The sequence below is a fragment of the Odocoileus virginianus genome, chromosome 28 (assembly GCF_023699985.2).
Source record: "Odocoileus virginianus isolate 20LAN1187 ecotype Illinois chromosome 28, Ovbor_1.2, whole genome shotgun sequence".
Classification (NCBI taxonomy): domain Eukaryota; kingdom Metazoa; phylum Chordata; class Mammalia; order Artiodactyla; family Cervidae; genus Odocoileus; species Odocoileus virginianus.
The window spans coordinates 39,003,239-39,026,000 of NC_069701.1; the positions used below are offsets into that span (position 1 = coordinate 39,003,239).

General features: G+C 61.4%; 1 protein-coding gene across 3 annotated transcripts; it reads left to right on the forward strand.

Annotated features, from left to right (window-relative positions):
- Positions 1–3,920: 3,920 nt before the first annotated feature.
- Positions 3,921–22,762, forward strand: GRK2 (G protein-coupled receptor kinase 2). 3 transcript variants are annotated; one of them, XM_070457712.1, is made up of 21 exons: positions 3,921–4,277; positions 14,041–14,117; positions 15,863–15,936; positions 16,067–16,168; positions 16,260–16,334; positions 16,459–16,520; positions 17,277–17,328; positions 17,563–17,654; positions 17,810–17,909; positions 17,993–18,071; positions 18,161–18,291; positions 18,519–18,613; positions 18,687–18,794; positions 19,258–19,324; positions 19,613–19,713; positions 20,294–20,360; positions 20,425–20,538; positions 20,763–20,925; positions 21,085–21,221; positions 21,303–21,416; positions 21,514–22,762. In XM_070457712.1, exons 1-21 carry the CDS (start codon positions 4,165–4,167, stop codon positions 21,676–21,678), a joined length of 2,088 nt encoding a protein of 695 aa, XP_070313813.1. In that variant the 5' UTR covers positions 3,921–4,164; the 3' UTR covers positions 21,679–22,762. The 3 variants fall into 3 exon arrangements, with proteins under 3 accessions (XP_070313813.1, XP_020743427.1, XP_070313814.1); XM_020887768.2 differs by having other exon boundaries at positions 3,922–4,277; positions 20,443–20,538; XM_070457713.1 differs by lacking the exon at positions 3,921–4,277 and adding an exon at positions 13,381–13,610.

Below are 22,762 nucleotides of genomic sequence, written 5' to 3' on the forward strand. Positions count from 1 at the left end.
GCAGGGGTGGTTATTGGAGATGGGGTTAGATTTAGGCCTGTGAAGACTCTAAAAGATTCTGGCTAGAGGAGAGGCAGGGTGGAGGCTGGTGCAGAAGTCAGTGCCAGGCAGGAGGTGATGGGACTCAGATCGGGTTTAGCAGGGCACAGTGGAAGGACTTGGGATGTATCAATACCTTGATCCTGGAGAAGACTCTTGAGAGTCCCTTGGACAGCAAGAAGATCAAACCAGTCAATCCTAAAGGAGATAAACCCTGAATATTCATTGGAAGGACTGATGTTGACGCTGAAGCTCCAATACTTTGGCCACCTGATGCAAAGAGCTGACTCACTGAAAAAGTGACTCACTGACTCACTTTCCCTGATGCTGGGAAAGACTGAAGGCAGGAGGAGACGGGGGCAACAGAGGACTAGATGGTTGGATGGCATCACCAACTCAAAGGACATGAGTCTGAGCAAACTCGGGGAGATAGAGAAGGACAGAGGAGCCTGGCGTGCTGCAGTCCATGGGGTCACAAAGAGTCAGACACGACTCAGTGACTGAACAACAATACTTTGGAGACAGACACACCAGTAGTCAATGGGATGAGCTGGATAACAGCCAGGAGAGGGGGCACAGGAGCAGGTGAGGGAAGAGAGGAATGGAGGATGACTCCTGGGCTTTTGGAAAGTGAAGGAGGCACGGCTGAGAAGGGGAGGCGGGAGAGGAGCAGGTTGGACTAGGCTGGGTGGTGGGAGCGAGAGCTAAGTGTGGTACATGTTAAGTTTGCAACACGCATTAGTCATCCAGGGGAGATGCCAGGTATGGCTGTATCTGCAGCTTGCCAGCTGGGTGGAGATGGGATTCCACTCCTCCACCCCAGCCAGAGACTGGCACCGTCTAGGCACCAGACAAAGGCTGGTTGAGAAGGACTGAAGCCAGACTGAAAAGGCAAGTTGACAATTGACCTTCCCTCAACCACCAGAGGGCAGCACCATCCAAAACACAGCCTCCCCAGGCCAAGGCTTCCAGGAGCTGCTTTCCAGGGTCCCAGGAATCAGCGAGGAGAGGGCCCTGGAGGCTCGCTCTCTCTCAATCCTGGCTTCAGGCCTGCCTGGGTTGCAGGTTGGGCAGTGGGTGGGAAGGGCTTTCTGGGTTTGCAGGTGGTGTGGAGGAGGTTGGGCCTCCTCTGGGAGCAGGATGGGGGGCTTTCAGAATTCACAGGGGCTCTGGCCTAATGAGTTCACTGGACAGAAGTTTTAAAACAGGAGCTGTTCCAGAAATCCCAGGCCAGTGAGTGACTGTAGTTAGAGTCCTGAAGAGTTTCGGAAAGGCAGGAGGAGAGGAAGTCGGAGGCCTTCTGTCACATCCTCCTATTACTCTGGCCATCTTCTCCCGCAGACACCATGTGCCACCTTGGGCTGTGGGGCTCGTTCACTCAGTCACTCATTCATTCATCAAATGTTGACTATATCTTTCTGTGTCAGGTCTCATGGTGGGCTCTGGGGGCCTTGGTTTCAGTGAGAGGAGGTGTGAACATCAGGAGGCATTTTCCAGTGGATGCGAACATTGAATAAAGCTTCGTGGATTGATTCAGTGGACCTGAGTTTTGAGCAAGCTCCAAGAGATGCTGAAGGACAGGGAATCCTGGCGTGCTGCAGTCCATGGGGTTGCAAAAGAGTTGGACATGACTGAGCAACTGGACAACAACATACACACACATCCCACCCCCCGTCAAAAACTTGAAATGACATGCATCTTGCAATTGATGATGTTTTCAAATCAAGGAAACAGGTACTAAGTGCAGAACTGGAGATGTACACAATTGGGAGCAAGGGGATTGGGGAGGGTGGCCTGGAGGAGGTGGGTCTTAAAGAATGAGCAGGAGTTAGCCAGGGAAGAGGACACACAGAGTGCTTCGAGACAGTGGGAGGGGCAAAGGCCCAGGGGTAAGAGCTGATGGACAGGCTGCTGCGGGTGTACCTCGGGCTTAGGGGATGATGGCAACACTGGCCTGAGAGGGGAGCAGGACTCAGTCATCCAAGACTTTGATTTGCAGGTTAAGGAACTTGCTCACGTGATTTGCTTTCGGCAGAGTCGGGTGGGGGCCTGGAGTCCCCTCTGAATTCCCCACTCTCAGCATCCCCAGAAGGCCTGGAGCACTGCTTCTCAGTGCTAAGTAGACAGTAAATCTATCAGATCAAGATTCGAGAGAGGCATCTCTGGTCAGGGCCTGTATTAGGGCAGGAGCCCTGGGGATCTTTAGAAGCGGACAGGTTTAAGAAAATTCTCAGGAGGCCAGGTGAGAGGGTATGGTGATAGATTAGGGCATAGGGAGACAGAGGAGTCAAGGGTAATGCCTGGAGTTCTGGCTGAGTGTCTGGGTGGATGGTGGTGTCACCTGCTGAGAAGGGGACCTCACCATCCTGACTGATGCGCTCTGGTTCCAGGCTCTGCCGAGGCTGATCTCAGAAGGTAACCTGAGGAGTGCACATGACAATGTTGGTGGAGAATCCTAGACTTTGCAAAAAGGTCCTGGTTACTGACCCACAAACTGGCATGAGGCTTTGGTTCCATGTGCCCAGGACTGGGAGGGAATCTTGTCACCTTGGAAAACAGAGAGGCTCTTAAGAGCAGCGCACTGAGATGGGGTGCTGCTTTGTGATACATGGATCCCCTCCACCTCCACCATGCAGTCTCATCAGAGTAAATTTCCCTTGCCAGGCAGTCCAGTGACCCCCATGACCCGCCCCCCCCCCCCCAAGGCTGAGAGAAGTTGGATCCCGCTTTCAGGAATCATGATAATTCTGACCCAGGGAGGGGGTTTTTGGTGCATGGTCCTCAGTCTTGAGTGGGAGTCCTGGGGCCTGGAGTAGGAGTGGGGATTGGGACTGGGGTAAGTCTGGAGTCTGATGGCAGTCATCAGGTCCCAGGTTCATGACGACCCGTTAAGGGCTCATTTGAGTCCTTGTTGGATGTCTTGGTCCTGGGTCTGTGTCCCAAATTTTTGGGTTCAGAGCCCTGGTCTGGGACTGATGGTTCAAGCCCAGGCCCAGGCTCTGTCCCCAAGTCCAGGGTTTGGAGTCATGATAGTGGTCTGAATCTGGGGGTGGAATCAAGGTCGGGCTCAGCAACCAAGCTGGGATCAAGGTCATGGTCTGTGGTTGGGATCAGTGTTTGAGGTCGTGGCCCCAAATCTGAATCTGGGGTCCTGTTAAGGGTCAGGGGTCAGCATCAGGGTCTGGATGTGAAGGGGATTGGTGGTCCAGAATGGTGACCTGAGGTCATGGTGTCTGAGGGGGTGGTCTAAGGTCTAGTTCTGAGGCTCCTGTTTGGAATCTGGGGTCAGAAATGTGATCGGGTCTGGTGTCAGGTTTCCAACTGTGTCCAAGGTCAGGGGTCAGGGGTGATAGCTAAAGTCTGAGATCCATGTCCCTGGGAACACATTCTGCAGTGCCAAGTCTGGGGTTCCGGCTATGGTCTGTCGTGGCCCCTGGGATCACATTCTGCAGTGCCAAGTCTGGGGTCCGGGCCGTGGTCCATCGTGGCCCCTGGGGTCACATTCTGCAATGCCAAGTCTGGGGTCCGGGCCGTGGTCTATCATGGCCCCTGGGGTTACATTCTGCAATGCCAGTATGGGGTACCGGCTGTGGTCTATCGTGGCGTCTGGGAGCCGAATTGTGCCCCGAGTCGTGGTCAACGCCTGGGTCTAGGGTCTTCTGCGGGCGAGGGTCCCTGTCGTGTCCCAGGTCAGGGGACAGGTCACGGCCGGTGGGGGCCGTGGGCGGAGAGTCGAGGCCGGGGTGGCCTCGGGGGTCAGGCTCGGTCCAGCCCCGCGGCCTCCAGGGGGCGCCGCCGCCCGCCCGGCCGGCCCCTCGCGGGCTCGCTGGCGCTGTGCGCGGCAGGCGGGGCCGGAGGCGGCGGCGGCGGCTCCGGGGCGCGGGCGGCGGCGGGCGGCGGCGGCCCGACTGCAGTCCCGGCGGGAGCCGAGCGAGCCGGGGCCGGGCCCGAGCCGGCGCCATGGGGCGGCGCCGCCTGTGAGCCGCGCAGAGCGGAGCCGCGGGCGCCGAGCGGGGCCGGGCGGGCGGCGGCGCCCGAGGCCGACGGAGCGGCCGGGCCGGGCCGAGCGCGCCGAGCGGAGCGGAGCGGAGCCGAGCGGCGGGAGAGGCCGCCGCCGCCGCCAAGATGGCGGACCTGGAGGCGGTGCTGGCCGACGTGAGCTACCTGATGGCCATGGAGAAGAGCAAGGCCACGCCGGCGGCGCGCGCCAGCAAGAAGATCCTGCTGCCCGAGCCCAGGTGAGGCGGGCGCCGCAGTCCCGCGCCCCGGCCGCCCGGGCACTGGCCCCGCGATCCCCTCAGCCCCCCTCAGCGCCCGGCGTCCGGCAGCCCTGCCCGGCCCCCGGCCCTGTGCACTGAACACCCGGGGCGCCCCAGCGCGGGGGCTTTCCGGCTGCGCGGGCTCCCCGACCCGCCCGCTGCCCCGGGCCGGCTCTGCCTGCCTCCCTTTGGCTTCACACACTCCGCCTGGCCCCCTTCTCCGTCAGCCCCCCTCGCTCTTGCCTTCTCCCCCGGGGACGCCGTGCACCCCCTTCATCCTCCTCTGGATAGCCCAGGGTCCCCCGCTTCCCACCGTGGAGTCCCCCACCTCTGCCTGCTCATCTCCCCGGGCCCGACTGTGTCGTCCATCCTGTCGCTGACCCGACCGACTCCCAGCACCACCCTCTTTGGGGTTCCACCGGCCCCCACCGTGGCCCCCTCGGGTGGACCCTTCGTGAGGTTTGGGGCAGACGAGTCTTCCGGGGATCTTCCCCGGGATCCCCGGTCTTCGGCGGGTCACTGGCTTGGGGTGGGAATGGAGAGTACTCTGGGGGCTGGGGGAGCGGTGGGGAGCGGAGTCCGGTGTGTGCCCTGTGGCTCTGTCCCTCTCCCCTGGAATTCCGCCTCTGGTGAGAATCCTGTCTGTGCAACCCGGGGGTGCTGCTTGCCAGGGGATGTCCCAGCATGCCTGCAGCAGCTGGATCACAGCTGCCCCCTCTCTGGGAGATAACTGACCTGATACCCAAGTTTCACCTGCTCAGGGTTTAGGCGCAGGAGTGGACAGCGTAGGGACAGTAGCTGAGGCTGTCCAGCATGTTAAGGCTTCGAGAGTATTTTCCCATCCCTTGAGCCTCGCAACAACCCAGGGGGCCGGTCGGTCAGGTGTGGTTTTGTCTCCGTGGATCAGATAGGGAAACTGAAGGCCCAGACATGAGTGGCCTGCCCAGTGTCACAGGTAAGCCAGGGCGGTGCTGGGCCACCAGAATCAGGGCTTCTGGCTTGTGGTTCCACGTTGGGTCCACCACTCTAACCTGAGCCTGGGTCTGGCCATTCTGCCTAAAGAGCCATATGCCCTGCCAGCCAGGACCCTGGACCCTTCCTAGCTGTCTTGGTCTTATCATGTGACTTTGGGCAAGTCCCTTCCCATTTCTGGGCCTCAGTTTTCTCATCTGTGAAATGTGGACGGTGTGAAATAACGGCTGTGACTCTGTGGCATCCTGAGTGAAGTGGGGCCCAAATGGCCTCGGGGGGTGGGTACCATGCCGACATCTCCAGTGCTTTCTCCTGCCCGTTCACTGGGTTTCGGATTGACTGAACACCAGGCCGGGGAGAGGAAAACTGGTCTGCGTTTTGCAGAGGCTGTTAGGGCCCTTTTTTTCTCAGACATTTGCAATCAGATTTCTCAAAACAGGAACCAGACTGACTGCCAGCCCCGGGGCTGTCCGGGGAGCAGCGACAGTTAGAACAAAAATGAGTTCAGAAATGACAAAGCCACGAGGGAGGAAATGGGGGAGTTGGCCTCTGGGGCACACAAGCGGCTCTCCGTGGTGGCCGCGGCCTCGAGACCCTCCAGCAGGTTGGACTTCTGCAAAGAGTGAGGCGGGGCTTTTTCTGGAACTCTCTGCGTTTGGGTAATCTCGCCCCAGAATGCATTGCTGGCGGTGGGGCCCCGCCTCGGGTTGGCTCTGCAGGTGTTAGAACCCTGAGAAAGAAGACGTTCCTCTTTTTCTGTCCCTGTCACACCCTTGATATCGACGGCGCTGAAAGGAGTAGTGGTGGAAGTCGTGATAATTTATTTATTTCTGACATCTGTCATCTCAGCCGATCCAAAAAACCACCCCGCGAGGTTGGCAAGGCCGTGCCTTGCATGTAGTAGTTGCTCAAGAAATAGCAGGACCACATGGTGTCTGAAAGCAGGGGGACTGTGAGATTGAGGGGAGCAGCAGGAGGCCGAGAGCCAGGGGCCAGGGGTTCTCAGGTAGGGTCACCACCTGGCGGCACGACCTCGGGCAGATGGCCAGCACCTGTGAGGTGCACTTGATGCACTCGAGGCCCTCGCCGTGAGCTGAGGCTGGGCAGGGGCCTCGGAATCCACACCTTCCACCTCGGAGGGGACGCTGCCCATTGCCTTATGCTCTGCACACCCCCTGGGTCTGATGCCTATTGCCCTGAAGATTGTTATGACTGTATCTTACAGTTGCCAGTTTGCAAAGTGCTTTGTACCTCGTTTTATCCTTTTCACAACTGTAAGAAACGGGCACGGCAGCTTGTATTTTCCCACTTAATGAGTCGAAGCACCTGAGGCTTGGAGAGGGGAAGAGACTTGGTCACAGAGGCGAAGCGGCGTTTGAATCTGGGGTCTCCGGGCCCCCAGGCGGTCTTTGCCCGCTGTGCTTCCTGTCTCCCACACGCCCTTGCGGACCTGCGCTCACCCTGCTCCTTCTCTTGAGGAATGTTTGCCAGCTGGCCCCCCATGCCCAGGGAGCCATAGGTCTGGGGGGAGGGTGGCCTGGAAGCCCCAGGGCAGACCCCACGCCTTCAGCTGTCTCGATTCACAGGGCCCAGCCCCCTCCCCGCCCGGGGTCACATCATCCCCTCGGCCACGACATTGGGGTCAGGGAGGAGGGCCATGCTTTGCCTAGGACAAGGTGCCATTTGGAGCCATTCCCACCTTGGGGTGGTCCATCTTGGCAGCCTCCCTGTGGCTGGTGCCTGGGTTGTGGCTTGGCTGGGAGCTGGGCTGGCTCACAGCTCTGACTTCTTGGGGCTGGGGAACAGGAGCTGTTGGGCACAGGGCCACTTCGAGTTGGCACAAGGGCCTCCCCTTCTGTCACTCTATAGAATCCAAAGGAGACAGACTCATTTCTCGCCCTCTGGCAGAGGGAGGCAGCTGTGTGGCAGGAGTCTGGAGACCTGGCTTGCAATCCCGCTGCAGCGCCAGCTCACCTGGGCCCTAGGGACACCCCTTATCCTGGCCGAGCCTGCCTCAGTTTCCACCTTGGTCCAGCGAGGGGGCTGCCCTTGACTGATGGACCCCCCGCTACACACACACCCCCGCCATGCTCCTTCTGCTCTCAGGGTCTGTGGTCAATGCCGCTCTCCAGAGAAGCTGCTGTCTGTCTTTCCCAGCAGCGGCCGCGGTCCCATAATGATCGTCGTTTGCTTAATATGACCACGGAGGCCTCGTGTAATTAATCTCTGGGCTCCTGGCGGGGGAGTCCGGCCTGGGCGGTCCCGGGAGATGCCCAGCCCTCCCTGGTGACTGCGGCAGCCCCAGTGGCAGATGTCAGAGCCGGGTGCCTCTTGCAGCCGGGTGCTTCTCTCGCCTCTTTCTTTCCCGGTCCCTCCCCCCCGCCATGAATTTCCTCCTTCCTGCCCTTTTCTGGCTTCCCTGTCTCCCAGACCCGCCGCTCTTCCTCCGCTGCTTCTTCGTTCCTGTTAACTCTTTGCTCCCAGGACTTCCTGCCCTTGGTCTGCGGAGGGAAGAAGCGCAGGCGGTGGTTTTCTTGCTTCCTCCTCCCTCCGCTTCTCCATCACCAGCAGAAACCCTGCTGGCTTTTATCCCTTACCCAGAACGTTCCGCTCCAGTAGCATCATTTTCCCACCCTATCCCTCCGCCTCCCACCATCCCCCGCCTCCAAAAACAAGATTATCTTTTAGGGCACTCATCCCCTCCGGGTCTTCGAAGCTCCCTCCCACCCCCGCTCTCCCCAGGAGTGGGTCTCCAGGACCTCTTTCCCCATCTGTTCTCCTTTCCAGATCATGGGGTTTCACATTTTTGTCATTAAGTTGCTCGCCTGCCCGCCGTTCTCTCAGTAAATGGATTCGAAGGGAGCATGAGCTTGACAGGTTGGAATCCGTGCCGGGGAATCTGGGCTCTGTCAAGCCAGGAATAACGTGCCCTATTAATGCATGATCAGTCCTTAGTAGTAAACTCCCGGTGACGTCAGGTGTAGGCACAGTCTGGGGCGGCGTTTCCTGCCCGCCGCGGGCACCTGGGGAGGCTGTGCAGAGGGGCCGGGCTGTGTGCACACAGCTGGAGCCTCCAGGATATTATGTTCCTGCCTTGGAACAGACAGCAGAAGCCACGAGGACCGGAGAGCCTTTGAAGAACACAGCATCCATCACACCTGCCCTTATTTTTTTTTTTGGCTGCACCGGGTCTTAGTTGGCACATAAGGAATCTTTGTGGCTGCATGTGGGATTTAGTTCCCTGACCAGGGATCAAATCTGGGCCCCCCTGCGTTGAGAGCACAGAATCTCAACCGCTGGGCCACCGGGGAAGTCCCACACCTGCCCTTCTTTTTTCCCTGTGGCCCCAAGGGACCAATGTCCTCTGCTGATCACAGAAGACAGAGTTATACCCAAGTCATCCTTCATCTGTTTCAAACAGAAGATACTAAAAAATGAGGCGTTTGGCTGCAGACTTTTCTAAGACAGTAACCTGCCCTCTGCATCGCTGTTAACAGGCAGGGTAGTGTCTTGATTGGCTGAAGAGCAGGGTTTCCGAAGTGGGTTTTCTGTTGCTGACGTGTCCGCTGCTCTGTTCTCTGAGCAGGGAGGCCATTCTGGGTTTGGGGTTCCGGATAGCTCTCTTCCTGGGAGTGCAGGGCAGGGAGCCCTGCAAGTTGTTCCAGGTTTGTTCTCACGGGACAAGAGCAGTGAGCGGCAGGCTGCAACAAGGCCACTGGAGTGTCTTTTCCTGCAAGCCGTCACTTTGTGGCTGCCATGCCTTGGTGGGCTCATGGGTGCGGTGCCCCGAGGTGTCACTTCTCTTCTCCGGCCCCGGACTTGCTCCAGAGCTGGCCGATTCAGTCGTTCTTTCCCATTTGGTATGTGGTCCTTCCTCGAGCTCTGAGGATGTTGTCAGCCCCAAGGAGAGCCATTGAGAAATATTCATCAGAAGCCCCTGAGGACTTCCTCATACCTCTTGGCACTGTGGTGCCAGGTTTCCTGGAAATGCCCCAGAGGAGTGCCCCGGCCGTGGCGACAGCCTCTGGCCTGCTGGCTTGCCAGCCGTCTCTCCCAGAGCGTGTCGCTTCCTGGCGTGGCTGCCCCCGAGTGCAGAGCCCCCGGGCCAGCTTGCACCGTGGCTGTAGCATCTTGTCACCCAGGAGCACAGGAACCACGGCCCCTGGCCCTGCCACATGCCAGCTGGGGCTGCCCCAGCCTGATCGGCACCCACAGCCAGGATACAAGTCCGGGGTCCCCTGGGACCCTGCACCCAGCTCTCCCAAAGAGGCCCTTTCTTGGGAGGGGGGGCTGGACATTTTATTGCCACTGGCTTGGTTGGGACTCAGGGTGTGCTGCTTCTCAGCTTCGTCTGGCCTCGATTTCCTCACCATCAAGATGAGCGTGTTTGCGCTCAACCCTGAGGTCCCACCCCATCCACACAGGCTGCGGTCTCTGACCCTGAGGGGGTGTATCTGGGAGGCCACCGTGCCACAGAGCCAGGGACTTAGCTTTCCCCTTGAACCACGTGGCACCAGAAGGTGCCGGAAGCTCTCCCCCTCAGCCCTCACCCTGCCACCCCATCACCCCAGCCCGCGCTGGGGTGGCGGGCCGGAAGTGCTGTCTCCCTGGCCGCCAGGCAGCTCTCACTGGGGGGCCTTTGCTCCTGGCAGGGCAGGTATTGGGCTCTGCCCACGGGGCCCCCCAGGCCAGTCTGTGAGCAGAATGGAGTTCCAGCACTTCGGGCTCGGGGACGTGCTCACGGGCCCTGCCCTGGGGAAGGGTCCAGTCGTAGCCCGACTCTCTGAGGACATGGCAGGTGTGATCAGATTCTAGAAGGGGGGCTCCCTCCAGGAGAAGGCAGCCCGACACGACAGGCTGCGTTCTTCTATCGCCGTGTCCTCTCCGCCTTTCTCAGCGGTCAGCTCAGTGTTGGCGATTCAGCATTTGTTGACATCCTCATTTTACAATGGGGAAGCTGGACATTTAAAGTCTGTAACTTGGCCTGGCCTCTGGGAGGGAGGAGGGAATAGCCACTTGGAGCCTAAGCCTGGACACCAGGCAACTGTGGGAACCAGGTCGGCCGAGCCCCTTCCCCCGAGAGGCTGGGAGCCAGAGGGTCCTTCGGGGGCAGGGACGGAGGAACGATGCAGGCATGGGGCTCCCCTGACAGCCCGACGTCCATCTGGGGGCCGCACGCTCCTGGATATCAGAGTCATTGACCTGGGTGGGGTCAGGAATGCTGCTGTGGGCCCATCGCCACTCAGACTCCGCCAGTATCAGGGTGCGGGGGTAGGAGACAAAGGTGACCCAGCCCAGGAGGCTGCCACCGCCTCCCGTGCCAGCCTGTACTTGCCACCCTGGCAGGAGTGTCCCCCACGACACGCTTTCCTAACCTACCAGCTCCCTGGGCCACAGCCCCGTGGGAACAGACAGGAAACCCTAACGTTGCCGCCTGGAGGCCTCCCCTTCAAGGACTGCCGAGGTTGACCTCGTGTTTGATTCGGGTTGGGGTGGGGGGGGGTTGTTTATTTTATTTAGAAAACATTTTTTTCTTTTTAAGGAAGAAAGTGAAGTGCTGCGGGCTGGGAAGAATGCTGTGGCCATCCACCCCGTGCGGTCTTCCGAGGGAGGCGGGGTCTAGCTTGCTGCACCCGGGGCCCAGCCGGCAGCGGGCAGAGCCCCTGGGAGGGAGAAGGCCTGTGCCCGGCGCGGTGCCCAGAAAAGAGCTGCTGGCTCTGCTGGCTCTCGGGCAGGCCCTTGGAGAGCCCGTTTCCCTGGCCTTGGTGTGTCCAGCCTACGGGGCCTGCAGAGGGAAGTGGAGGCCCTGCTCCCCGCTGGGCATTCCCATCGTGTGCCACCTTTGCTGAGCCTGGGCCAGTCCTGCTGGTTCCTGGGGGGTGGGGCTGGGGGGGCGGGGAGGCGCTGCCCTGTGACTGTTGCAGGGGCCACACCCAGCTGCCCCATGGGGTCACCTGACAGGCTGGTGTTGCTCTGCCTGTCACCCGCACTTACCTGTCTCTGGACATTCCCCTGACCACCCCTCTGACCGTCCTCCTCCGTGGAGGATCAACATTCTGGGATACTTCTTTTTTCTTTCTTGCTCGTTACCATCCCCCTTCCATAGACCAAGAGGTCCTGAAACCCAGGAACGGGATGTGGACACAGAGACCCAGGAGCCGAACCGCAGAGCGGTTGAGGGCCCAGCCCTCCTGTCCGCCTCCCAGGAGAAATCTGGCCCTTGTGGGTCCCCGGAGCCACACATCCGTACCTCCGGCTGCCGGGTCTTGTGGACCTGCTGAGCGTCCGTTACCTTGGACTGGGCCCCCTGCTGTACTCGGCCCAGCACACCACCCAGCCTGTGTGCCCGTCCAAAGGAGAGGCCCTGAGCTGCCCTCCGCCAGGCTGCGGGCCCGAAGGGATGGGCACACACTGCGGCCCGCAGCCTCCCTGGGCTCCTGTCTCTAGTCTGAAGGCCTGGCGCGGGGGCTGGATCTTGCTCAGTATCACAGATTTTTAAACTCTTGATGTGTGTTAAGTGCTTGGGGGGCCTTGGAGTCGGGTCTTGCCTCCAGAGTCCCTGCAAGTCCCTCAGGACCAGGGAGCCGTGCCCTGGGCAGAGGCCGGTGGTGACTGTGAGTGGGTATGTGGCCCCCAGGAGGGAGGGTGTGCCAGCCTGGCTCAGGGCCACTGCCCAGCCTTGGAGTCCCCACAGCCGTGGAGGGCGTCCTCGCTTTCCGGGACGGAACTGGCTCTGGAGCGGTGGCTCAGGGCCACTGGGCCCCAGGCAGTCAGCTGGGGCTCTTGTCGGCTGCAGTCCCAGGATGGGGACACAGGAGGCCCGTCGGGATCAGCAGCACCCCACTCTCCTGTTAGACAGTTCTCAGGGAGGGTCACAGGGTCTCCGAGCTCCTGGGATTACGGCTCCAGGCCTGTGCCCACAGTGGTTCTGTGTGCGCCCGCGTTGCCTCGTGTGGCTCAAGTGCAGGCAAGGGCCTGGCCAGCTCAGGGCTGGACCTCCACCCCAACCCCCTCAGAAGGAAAGGGCAGGAGTCACCCCACCTGTGAACCTAGGTTAGGGCTAGGGGCTGGGCAAGGTCTGCTGGTTGCACTGGCCTTCTGTCCTTAGGCCCCCTCTCTGATGGGGCCTCAAAAACCCCAACTGGCCTTGTCATTTCTGTCCGTCCGTCCATCCACCCCTAGCCTGCTCCTACCCCACTTTGGTTCAACCCTCCTTCCTGGCCCCGCATCATCAGATACCTGGGCTTCCCCCCATGTTGCCTCCATCAGAGCCTGTCCACTCACCCGCCACCCAACCGAGCTTCCCAAGTGTGGTCTGTCGAGCCTCCTCCCTGCCCAGTGGCTCTCCCTGGCCAGGCCTCCCGTGTCTGTCCCCACGTCCACCACCCACCCTGGGCTTCGCCACCTGTCGACATCCTGTTTGCATTTGAGGAACCTGGTGAGGTTCCACCTCCTCCACGTGACCTCTCCAATGGCCCAGAACGTTCTTTCCTGCCTGAGTCTCCTCCAACCGACTGGGCCCCGTGCAGTTCGTCTCATGCTTTCTAATGTCACAGAATCGCAGACGTAGGACCGGTGCCCTGGGCGGGCCTCCCCGGGGGGCAGGGCTGCATGGCGCCTTCTAGCAGGTGGTGGGCAGCAGGGCCCTGTGCTGGGCTCCACGAGGCGGGCAGGGATACGGAGAGGTGGGCACACAGCATCCTTTTCACCTGTGACCTGCTGGTGGCCCCCCCATATCTTGAGGCCCTGTGAGCATCTCGAGAGCCAGGTGGGATCGCAGCCGGTGGCTGGGCAGGACTGCAGGTGGCCTAGGAAAGGAGAGGAGGGGAGACCAAGCTGCCACTGAGGCATGAAAGCTGGCCAGGTGTGACTTTCCCAGAGCACTCGGTGTTGGGGGTGAGATAACCGGGGGCGGGGAGTGTGATAACCTGGGCTTCCGTGTCACAGGGGCAGCCCCGCTCCTCTGCTGCCCTGGAGGCAGCTCAGGGCCAGGGGTCCTACTTTAGGTATTAGGGACAAGGGAGCTGAGGCTTGACTCCCCCCTCCCCAATATTGGAATATAATCCACATGACAGAAAATTCATCATGCTGAAGTGCTAAAGTCAGTGGATTTCAGTACATTTACTGTGTCATGCAGCCCTCATCACTGCCTAATTCCAGAACATTCCCATCACCTTATAAAGAAACCCCGGCCCATTAGAAGTTATTCCTCTTTTCTTCTCCAGCTTTTGAAACTCACTCATCTGCTTTCTGTAGATCTGCCCCTTCTGGACTTGTGGTATAAATGGAATCATATAATGTGTGGGCTTTGGTGACTGTTACTTGGTGGAACACTCGCAGGTTGGTCCGTACTGTGGGGCACACACATACCAGCCTTTCACTTCATTTCCCATTGTGAGGATGGGCCGTATTTCCATGATCCATCATCTGCTGATGGGTGGAGGCCTGGCTTCTGAGGTTCGGCCAACTCCCTGAAGCCAGCACGAGGAAGGGCTAGGACCAGACTTCTGAGCAGCCACTTGCTGGTCACCCTAGCTTTGGAAGACGGAGCTTTGGTGGGCAGACAGGCTTCCTCGGGTCCCACTGGTGTGACCCACGGTCAGGTCTGACGGGGTGGCTGCCTTGCTGGAAGGGATCATGACACCCACTGGCAGTGCCCTCCACTCCAGATTCCAGGGGCAGATGCAGCCACCCTCCAGGGGAGCAGGGCCAGCAGGCCTGGCGGTAGCCATGGGGACTCTGGGTCACTACCTCCCGCCCTGTCTTCCAGCATCCGCAGCGTCATGCAGAAGTACCTGGAGGACCGGTGCGAGGTGACCTTCGAGAAGATCTTCTCCCAGAAGCTGGGTGAGTATGGCGGGGGCTCTGCCAACCCCAGGGCATCCGCCCCACCTCCCAGTCCGCCTGCCAGGCCTTTGTATGCCACCCCAGCTGACCGGGCTGTGTGACCCCTCTTTGCCAAGAGATCTCCTGTCCACCGTGGGGGAAGCACAGGGCAGCCAGTGAGCCCCGCTGCTAGCGGCAGGGCCGGAACCCAGCGTCTCCCAGCCCCTGGCCGTCGCCCCAGGAGGCCCCTGAAGCGGGGTGGGGGCCCAGCAGTCTTCCAGGGCCGCCAGGGAAGTTCCTCCTTTGGGGTTTTTGTTTTCGAGAGTTGCAGCTTCCCCTTGGCGCAGGCACAGCTGCTGGGGCCGTTGGTGGAACTGACAGGAAGGGGCGGGGCCCTTCCTGTGGCGCCTGCCGCTGCGGTCGCCCCCGCCCCCACGGCCCTCTTTGTGAGCAACCTGCGCCGGCAGGCCCCTCGGCCGCCGCCTCCAGGGCCCCGGCCTTAGAGGCGGGCACCCGCGGGAGGGGGAGGCGAGGCGTGGGGAAGCAGGCCCGGGCGCCCACAGCTCTGACTCGGCCTTTCCCGGAGAAGGGACCTCGGCTATGAAATGGGAGTGGCCTGTCCCGGAGGTCAGGCGTAGGGAATCTGTGTGTCAAGGAGGCCTGCAGCGTGGGTCCCCTGCCTGCGCTGTGTGACCTTGGGCACAATGCTGCCCCTCTCTGAGCCTCGCCTGAGAGCTAGCATTCTGGAGCCTCACTGTGCAAGACTGTTGCAGGCCCAGGTGCGGTGGTGGCAATGAAAAGCCCCTTGCCCACTGGGAAGCCCGGGGCTCAAGTTCCTCAAGGTCCACTGTTGAAAGGCCCGTCTGCCCTTACCAGAAGCCGTGGCCGTGAGCTCTGACAGAGGGGGCAGGGCCCCCGGAGGTGTGCGAAGCCTCCCAGCTTGAGCCTGGGCACCCATGTCAGGCTCGAGTCAGGACCACCCTTCCTCCTGCTGGCCCTCCAGGGCTGCTCTGGGGCCCGGGCCCTGGCCCGCGTCTTCCAGGGTCTCCTGCCTGCCCTTCCTGCAGCCCGTCTCACCCCCTCCCGTACCCAGAGGCCGTGCTGTCTGGAGCCCTCTGCACACAGCCTCTGCCCTGTCCTTCCCAGGACCTGCCACTGGGCAGGAGAGCCCTGAGTTCCCCTCAGGCTGCCAGGTTCCACCTGCCTGACAGGTCTCCCTGAGCCTCGATTTCCCCCACTGCACTTGCCGCCCCATCCACTTGTTTGGAGTGGCAGCTGTGAGAGCCAGCCTGATGATGGAGGCGGGGTGTAAGGTCCAAGGACAGGGCACCCCCAGCCCCCACGCAGCAGCCCTGGCTTGGCCCAGGCAGATCTCACTGCACCGACACGGCCCAGCTGCCCTCTGGGTGTGTCCCCCTCCTGGGGGAGAAGCAGGCCCCAGATTGCATTGAGAGGGCAGGGGGCCCAGGTGCCAGAGTCAGCCCCACACTTTACCTCACCAGGGCACCTGCCGCTTTCCAGCCACCATCAGAAGAAGCAGATTCTGAGAGGGGTGGGAACTCGGGCGCCCCAACCCTGAATCTGAGACTCTTCGGTTGGTGGTGACCTCCGAGGCCACCTTTCCCAGCCTCTGTCCAGGGCAGGGACCACCTCTGCCACCTCCTTGGCCAGTTCTGCCCAGGAAGCCCCAAGCCCACACCCCCCACCATGATGGGACGGCGTCTGTGGGGCTGTGACTCAGCCTGACGCAAAACACTTGCTTTCAGGGTACCTGCTCTTCCGAGACTTCTGCCTGAAGCACCTGGAGGAGGCCAAGCCCTTGGTGGAGTTCTACGAGGAGGTGAGGCCGGGCTGGCATGGCCCTGCAGCATGTGGGGAAAGGGAGGGGCTTGGGCTGCTTGCATTGAACCTGTAAGACAGTCCCGCGCCCCGCTGGGCCAGGGCTCACCTGTGGGGATCTTGTCCTCCAGATCAAGAAATATGAGAAGCTGGAAACAGAGGAGGAGCGCCTGGCCTGCAGCCGAGAGATCTTCGACACGTACATCATGAAGGAGCTGCTGGCCTGTTCACATGTGAGTGTCTGGGGCCCATGTACCGGCCTGGGCAGATGGATGGGCGGGCCGGCCCCGTGGAGAAGTCACTCGCCTCTCCCTCCTTCCCCAGCCCTTCTCGAAGAGTGCCATCGAGCACGTCCAGGGCCATCTGGTGAAGAAGCAGGTGCCTCCAGATCTCTTCCAGGTGTGTGCTGGGCTTGTCCCCACTCCCGCCCAGCCCAGTGAGGGTCCCCCATGGGCGGCATAGTCCCGGAGCCTAGTTGGCTCTTGCTATGGCTCAGTCACCCACCTCCCACTCCCTCCCTTAGCCATATATCGAAGAAATTTGCCAGAACCTTCGAGGAGACGTGTTCCAGAAATTCATCGAGAGGTGAGAGCAGGGCACGTGCAGGAGCAGAAGGGGTGCTCTGAGAAGGGGTGCGGATGTCCTGGAGGAGAACTGCCGGCCTGCTTCAGTGCCCAGCGTGTGTGCACCTGGGCCCGTCTACACCCCAGCGCGGGGACTCCTGAGAGGTCACCACCTCCCTCACCTGCCCTGCCCTTCTCAGCACTAGGCACCTCAAAACCCGTCCCTGTCTAAAGGGAGCGAGGGACCACCCATGTGTCTTTCCCCCCATCAACTGTCTAGCCCCTTGCTGGGCCCACTGGGGATGAGAAGTATCAGGCTGGTGGTGAGGATGGGCACGAGGACACACTGCCCACCCCTCTGCCCCCGTGGCCTTCATGGCCAGAGCCAGCCTGGGGAGTGTTCCTTGATGTGTCCCAGCTGCCCTGCCATCTTGTAGGGGCTTCACTGGGAGAGAGTGGTGTGTCACTGGACGTATGCAAGGAGGGAAATGAGATGAGCCTTGTTGTGGATGTGGTAGCAGGAAGTCGGGGTCAGATGGGATCTTACCTCTTAAGTTTATCTGATCCAAGTAGAAACCCAGAGACTGATAACAATGCTGGTATTGCTGGGAGGCAGGTGGGGGCAGCCTGTGTAGGCATTCTTCCTGGCAGGCCCGGAAGAGGACCCTGAGGTTTGGGAGCCCAGGCAATAGCAATGGGTGAGGCCAGCTTGCCCCCAGCATCAATTTCACTCACTTTCTAAGGCTTAGCTGAGCTTGGGTTCTTTCTTCTCTTGCAGTGATAAATTCACACGATTTTGCCAGTGGAAGAATGTGGAGCTCAACATCCACGTGAGTGGGCTGGGTGGGCGTGCAGAATCGTCTCCCTGCTGCTCCTCCCCAGGGCCCGGGGCGGCCGGGGGAGTCTACCTTCAACCCCCAGGGGCAGCTGTGGGCTTGGTGCTAGGACCCCAGTGTGGATGGCTCCAGGCAGGGCGGCACCTGGGAAGGGTGGCCCTGGGTCAGAGGCCTTGGGGGAACACCCTGCTGCTCCCAGGGTGACTCCCCCGCCTCCCACCCCCGCAGCTGACCATGAACGACTTCAGCGTGCACCGCATCATCGGGCGAGGTGGCTTTGGTGAAGTCTACGGCTGCCGGAAAGCCGACACGGGCAAGATGTGAGCACCGGGTCCGCTGCCTTGGGTGGGATGCCTGAGGGGGAGGAGGGCCCCCCGAGGGGTGCCCTGAGGACCGGCCACACCCCACTGCACCCCTGGGGCCCTGCACTGCAGGTGCCAGCAGACTGACTGAGGGACTGGCCCCTCTCCCCCAGGTACGCCATGAAGTGTCTGGACAAGAAGCGCATCAAGATGAAGCAAGGGGAGACCCTGGCCCTGAACGAGCGCATCATGCTGTCACTCGTCAGCACTGGGGTGAGTGGCAGCCCGCCTCGCCTCAGCCCCCGGCTCCAAACCCAGTGCAGCCTGCGCTGACCTCCTCTTCCACCCCCTCCTAGGACTGCCCATTCATCGTCTGCATGTCATACGCCTTCCACACGCCAGACAAGCTCAGCTTCATCCTGGATCTCATGAACGGTGAGTGCCTGGCCTGGCCCCAGGTGGACCTTGGGGCTGGGGACCGGGGTGGGAGCTGAGCGCCCCCCCCTGCGGGCTGCCTCCTTCAGGCGGGGACCTGCACTACCACCTGTCCCAGCACGGGGTCTTCTCCGAGGCGGACATGCGCTTCTACGCGGCGGAGATCATCCTGGGCCTGGAGCACATGCACAACCGCTTCGTGGTCTACCGGGACCTGAAGGTGAGGCGCCGCCCCAACCTCCTCCCGCCATGGCCCCGCCCTCCTCCCGGCCTGGCTCCTCTCCTTTTTGTGCCCCGCCCTCTTCCCGGCCTGGCTCCTCCCCTCCGAAACCCCCACGCCCCCGACCCAGGCCCGTCTCTGGATACCCTTACCTCTAGACAGCCACCCGGCTGGCGTCTTGCCCGGCCGGGTCCTGTCCTGAGCTGCTCACTGAGCCTTCTCCACAGCCGGCCAACATCCTGCTGGACGAGCACGGCCACGTGCGCATCTCAGACCTGGGCCTGGCCTGTGACTTCTCCAAGAAGAAGCCTCACGCCAGTGTGTGAGTGCCCCAGCCCCACACCCCCTTCCCGCACCCTCCGACCGACCCGCTTATGGCCTCCTTACTCCGCCAGGGGCACCCACGGGTACATGGCTCCCGAGGTTCTACAAAAGGGTGTTGCCTACGACAGCAGTGCTGACTGGTTTTCTCTGGGCTGCATGCTCTTCAAGCTGCTTCGAGGGTGAGCAGGCCGTCCCAGGGCGGGTGCACAGGACAGAAACAGGCTTTCCCCCAGGGCTGGGGTGGGGGGCCCCCTGCTGCCTGGCTGTCAGGGGTGACACCATCCCTGGCTTTGGTAAGGATCATTCATGGGCTTCCCAGGTGGCACTACTGGTAGAGAACCTGCCTGTCAGTGCAGGAGATATAAGAGTTGTGGGTTCGATTCCTGGATCAGGAAGATCCGCTGGAGGAGGGTATAGCAAGTTTAGTTCAGTTCAGTCGCTCAGTCATGTTGGACTCTTTGCAACCCACTCCAGTATTCTTGCCTGGAGAATCCCCAAGGACAGAGGAGCCTGGCGGGCTACAGTCTATAGGGTCTCGCAGTCAGACACGACTGAAGTGACTTAGCAGCAGGCACTCATGCAGCCTGCCTCAGTTTGCACATTCCCATTCTCTGACCTTGGACTTTGGCTTTTCTTGCCCAGGCATAGCCCTTTCCGGCAGCATAAGACCAAAGACAAGCATGAGATCGACAGAATGACATTAACAATGGTGCGTGGAGGGTCCCAAACCGGGGAGGCTGGGTGGAGCTCATGAGGGGCCATAGTGCGGCTGGGGTCTCATGTGGGCATCAGGGTCTTGGCCGCCAGCAGCCCACCCTCTGGCCACGTATGCTTTCCCTTCCCCACGCTGTCAAAGCAAACATGCCTACTAGGGGCATCCGGAAGCTCTCTGCCGGGGGCCTGGACCCGCCCGCCCCTGCCTCATGAAGCCTCAGGAGGCCCAGAGCTGTGATGGGGGCCAGGGTGGGCCCCTGCCAACATCCCCTCCTCCCTGCAGGCTGTGGAGCTGCCCGACTCCTTCTCCCCTGAGCTCCGCTCCTTGCTGGAGGGGCTGCTGCAGAGGGATGTCAACCGGAGGCTAGGCTGCCTGGGCCGAGGGTGAGTGCCCAGGACCCCGGCCATTATCCCAGGCCTTCCTGCCCTGCTGGGTGATGTCCACACTGCGGTGTCTAGGCGTCTGCAGGGGTTGCTGGGGCAGCCTGCCTGAACCTCCACCCGTGTTCGTCTGAGGCTATGTCCTGTCACTGGAGCCCCCCCAGTCTGTGGTCCCAGCCTCCTTACAGAGTTCACAAGTTGGGGCCAGGACAGCCCTGCCCAGTGTTCCCAAGTGGAGAGTGCCTGCCATACAGCTGCTGGGGGTGGGCACAGACCGGACAAAGATGATGTTGCTAATGATGATGACAGCAGCTTTTTATGTTTATTAAACATTTACTAAGCACTGGGCGTGATGTTGCAAGATTCCCAGTATTAAACTCACCACAGCCCTATGCGGTGGAAACTGCTGTTCTCCCCATTTGATAGATGAGAAAACAGGCTGAGGTTTAAGGAACTTGCTCAAGGTTGCAGAGCCAGAGCGTGGCTAAACCAGCAGTTAAGCCTAGGCCACCTGTCCCGCAGCCCAGACCTCGCCCCCGCAACCTAGGTAGTGCCAAGCCCCAGTGACCCACTCTTCCCACAGGGCCCAGGAGGTGAAGGAGAGCCCCTTCTTCCGTTCCCTGGACTGGCAGATGGTCTTCTTGCAAAAGGTAACAGCCCAGAAGCGGGGCTGGGTGGGGTGCTCGGGAGCCCCTGCTCAGTCCTGATGCCTAGCCCCTGCTCCAACTGCAGTACCCTCCCCCACTGATCCCCCCACGAGGGGAGGTGAATGCAGCCGACGCCTTCGACATTGGCTCCTTTGATGAGGAGGACACAAAAGGAATCAAGGTATGGGGCCTGGCCTGGCCTCCTGGGCCTGAGCACGGCTAGCAGGCCACCGTCCTCTGGCCCTATGAGATCCCTGCGTCAGTCCCATCTGCCTGGTGGGCCCCGAGCTCCTGCTTCCCGCACGTCCCCGGGGGTGGCCACTGGACCGGACCATCATGTCCGGGGCCCTGCGGCCGGGCTGGCCTGTGGCTGAGAGCCATCCCTTCTCCACCCTCTGGGCGAAGCTACTGGACAGCGACCAGGAGCTCTACCGCAACTTCCCCCTGACCATCTCGGAGCGGTGGCAGCAGGAGGTAGCAGAGACTGTCTTTGACACCATCAACGCCGAGACGGACCGGCTGGAGGCCCGCAAGAAAACCAAAAACAAGCAGTTGGGCCACGAGGAAGGTGAGGGTCAGCAGCTACCGTGGGCGCCCACTGCCCGTTCTAGAGATGGGAAGCAGGCTCAGGTGTCAGCCAGGGTCCCTGCCAAAGAGCAGCCGATCCAGGACTCAGACCCGGGTCGGGCAGCCGGCTGAGTGCCCCTCTCTTGCTCTCTCACGTCAGACTACGCCCTGGGCAAGGACTGCATCATGCATGGCTACATGTCCAAGATGGGCAATCCCTTCCTGACCCAGTGGCAGCGGCGGTACTTCTACCTGTTCCCCAACCGGCTCGAATGGCGGGGCGAGGGCGAGGCCCCGGTAAGGAGCAGCCCGGGACCCGGGAACCCCTGGGATGGGCGGGCGGTCCCAAGCCCTCACCGCCCGCTCCCTGCCCTGCAGCAGAGCCTGCTGACCATGGAGGAGATCCAGTCGGTGGAGGAGACGCAGATCAAGGAGCGGAAGTGCCTCCTCCTGAAGATCCGAGGCGGCAAGCAGTTCGTCCTGCAGTGCGACGTGAGTGGGGACCCAGGCTGGGGCCGGGGTGGGGCCAGAATAACTGGGGCGGGGCCAGAAGGGCCGGGGCCCCGCCTAACAGCTCGAGTGCGCGCAGAGTGACCCAGAGCTGGTACAGTGGAAGAAGGAGCTGCGCGACGCCTACCGCGAGGCCCAGCAGCTGGTGCAGCGGGTGCCCAAGATGAAGAACAAGCCGCGCTCGCCCGTCGTGGAGCTGAGCAAGGTGCCACTGATACAGCGCGGCAGCGCCAACGGCCTCTGACCTGCTGCCCCCTCGCCCGGCCACCCTCCTGCCCGCCCGCCTTTTATAAACCTCTAATTTATTTTGTTGAATTTTTATTATTTGTTTTCCCGCCAAGCGGAAAAGGTTTTATTTTGTAATTATTGTGATTTCCTGTGGCCCCAGCCTGGCCCAGCCCCCAGGGAGGGGCCCGCTTGCCTTGGCTCCCGCTGCCACCCACCCAGCCACTGTCCATCCACCTCACCCTGCCCCCAGGGGCCTCCACTCCCGTGTCTCCCCCACACAGGGAGAGCAGCAGCCCCCGGCGCCCTCCCACCCTTCCCCAGGGACCGTGTCTCCTGGAGTTGGGCCTGCCGCCCCCCTAGCCCCAGCTCTGTGCCTACAGCACAGCTGGGTGGCTCGCTGGCCCCACCCAGGGGAGGCTGCAGCACACGGAGGCTACTTGAAGCTCCCACCGGCTGACCTGCCCTCCAGCTAGTCGGTAGATAAGGGAGCCTGTGGACTCGCTGACCCCAGGGCCTTCCACGTGACTTCGGCTCCTGCACCCTTTCTCGGGAAGAGCCCCCGTGTCACTGGCTGCCTCCCCGCCCACCTTCCCTTGGACACAGTGGGGCCTCGCCAGGAAGGGTGGCATTGGCAGGGGCTGCTGCTGCCCCCATCCCCCGCCCCCCCCCTTCCCACCCAAGCGCCCAGGCTCAGGGACCACAGAAAGGCACCTTCGGGGCTGTGCCACACTGGCCTTGCCTGGCCCCGAGCCCCCTTCCCCTGGGCTGGGCAGGGACTCCTGCTCAGAACCGTCGGGGGCCGGCCTGGGCCGGACGGCACAGTGCGAGGGGCTGGTGGGGCAGCCCTCCCCACTCCAGCGCGCCCCTCGCGGTCCAGCCCCACGTCCAGTCAGTGCCGCCGCCCCCAGGGCGCCACCTCGCCCGCAGCATGCCCCCTCGTGCCAGTCGCTGCCGTGTGGTGTCGCGCCCTCCCCCGGGGCTGGGTCGGCGGGCCCTCCCCTCCCATCTACACTCCCCGGGGCGTTCCTCTGCCGATTTTTGAATGTGATTTTAAAGAGTGAAAAAGGATACTATGCGTTTTTATAAAAAATAGTGCCTGA

Bases quoted from the DNA above. Each gene is read 5' to 3' on its own strand.
- GRK2 (XM_070457712.1), top strand. From the start codon at position 4,165: ATGGCGGACCTGGAGGCGGTGCTGGCCGACGTGAGCTACCTGATGGCC. The intron at 17,655-17,809 runs GTGAGCACCGGG...CCTCTCCCCCAG, and splicing joins AAAGCCGACACGGGCAAGAT to GTACGCCATGAAGTGTCTGG. The intron at 19,714-20,293 runs GTGAGTGCCCAG...CTCTTCCCACAG, and splicing joins CTAGGCTGCCTGGGCCGAGG to GGCCCAGGAGGTGAAGGAGA.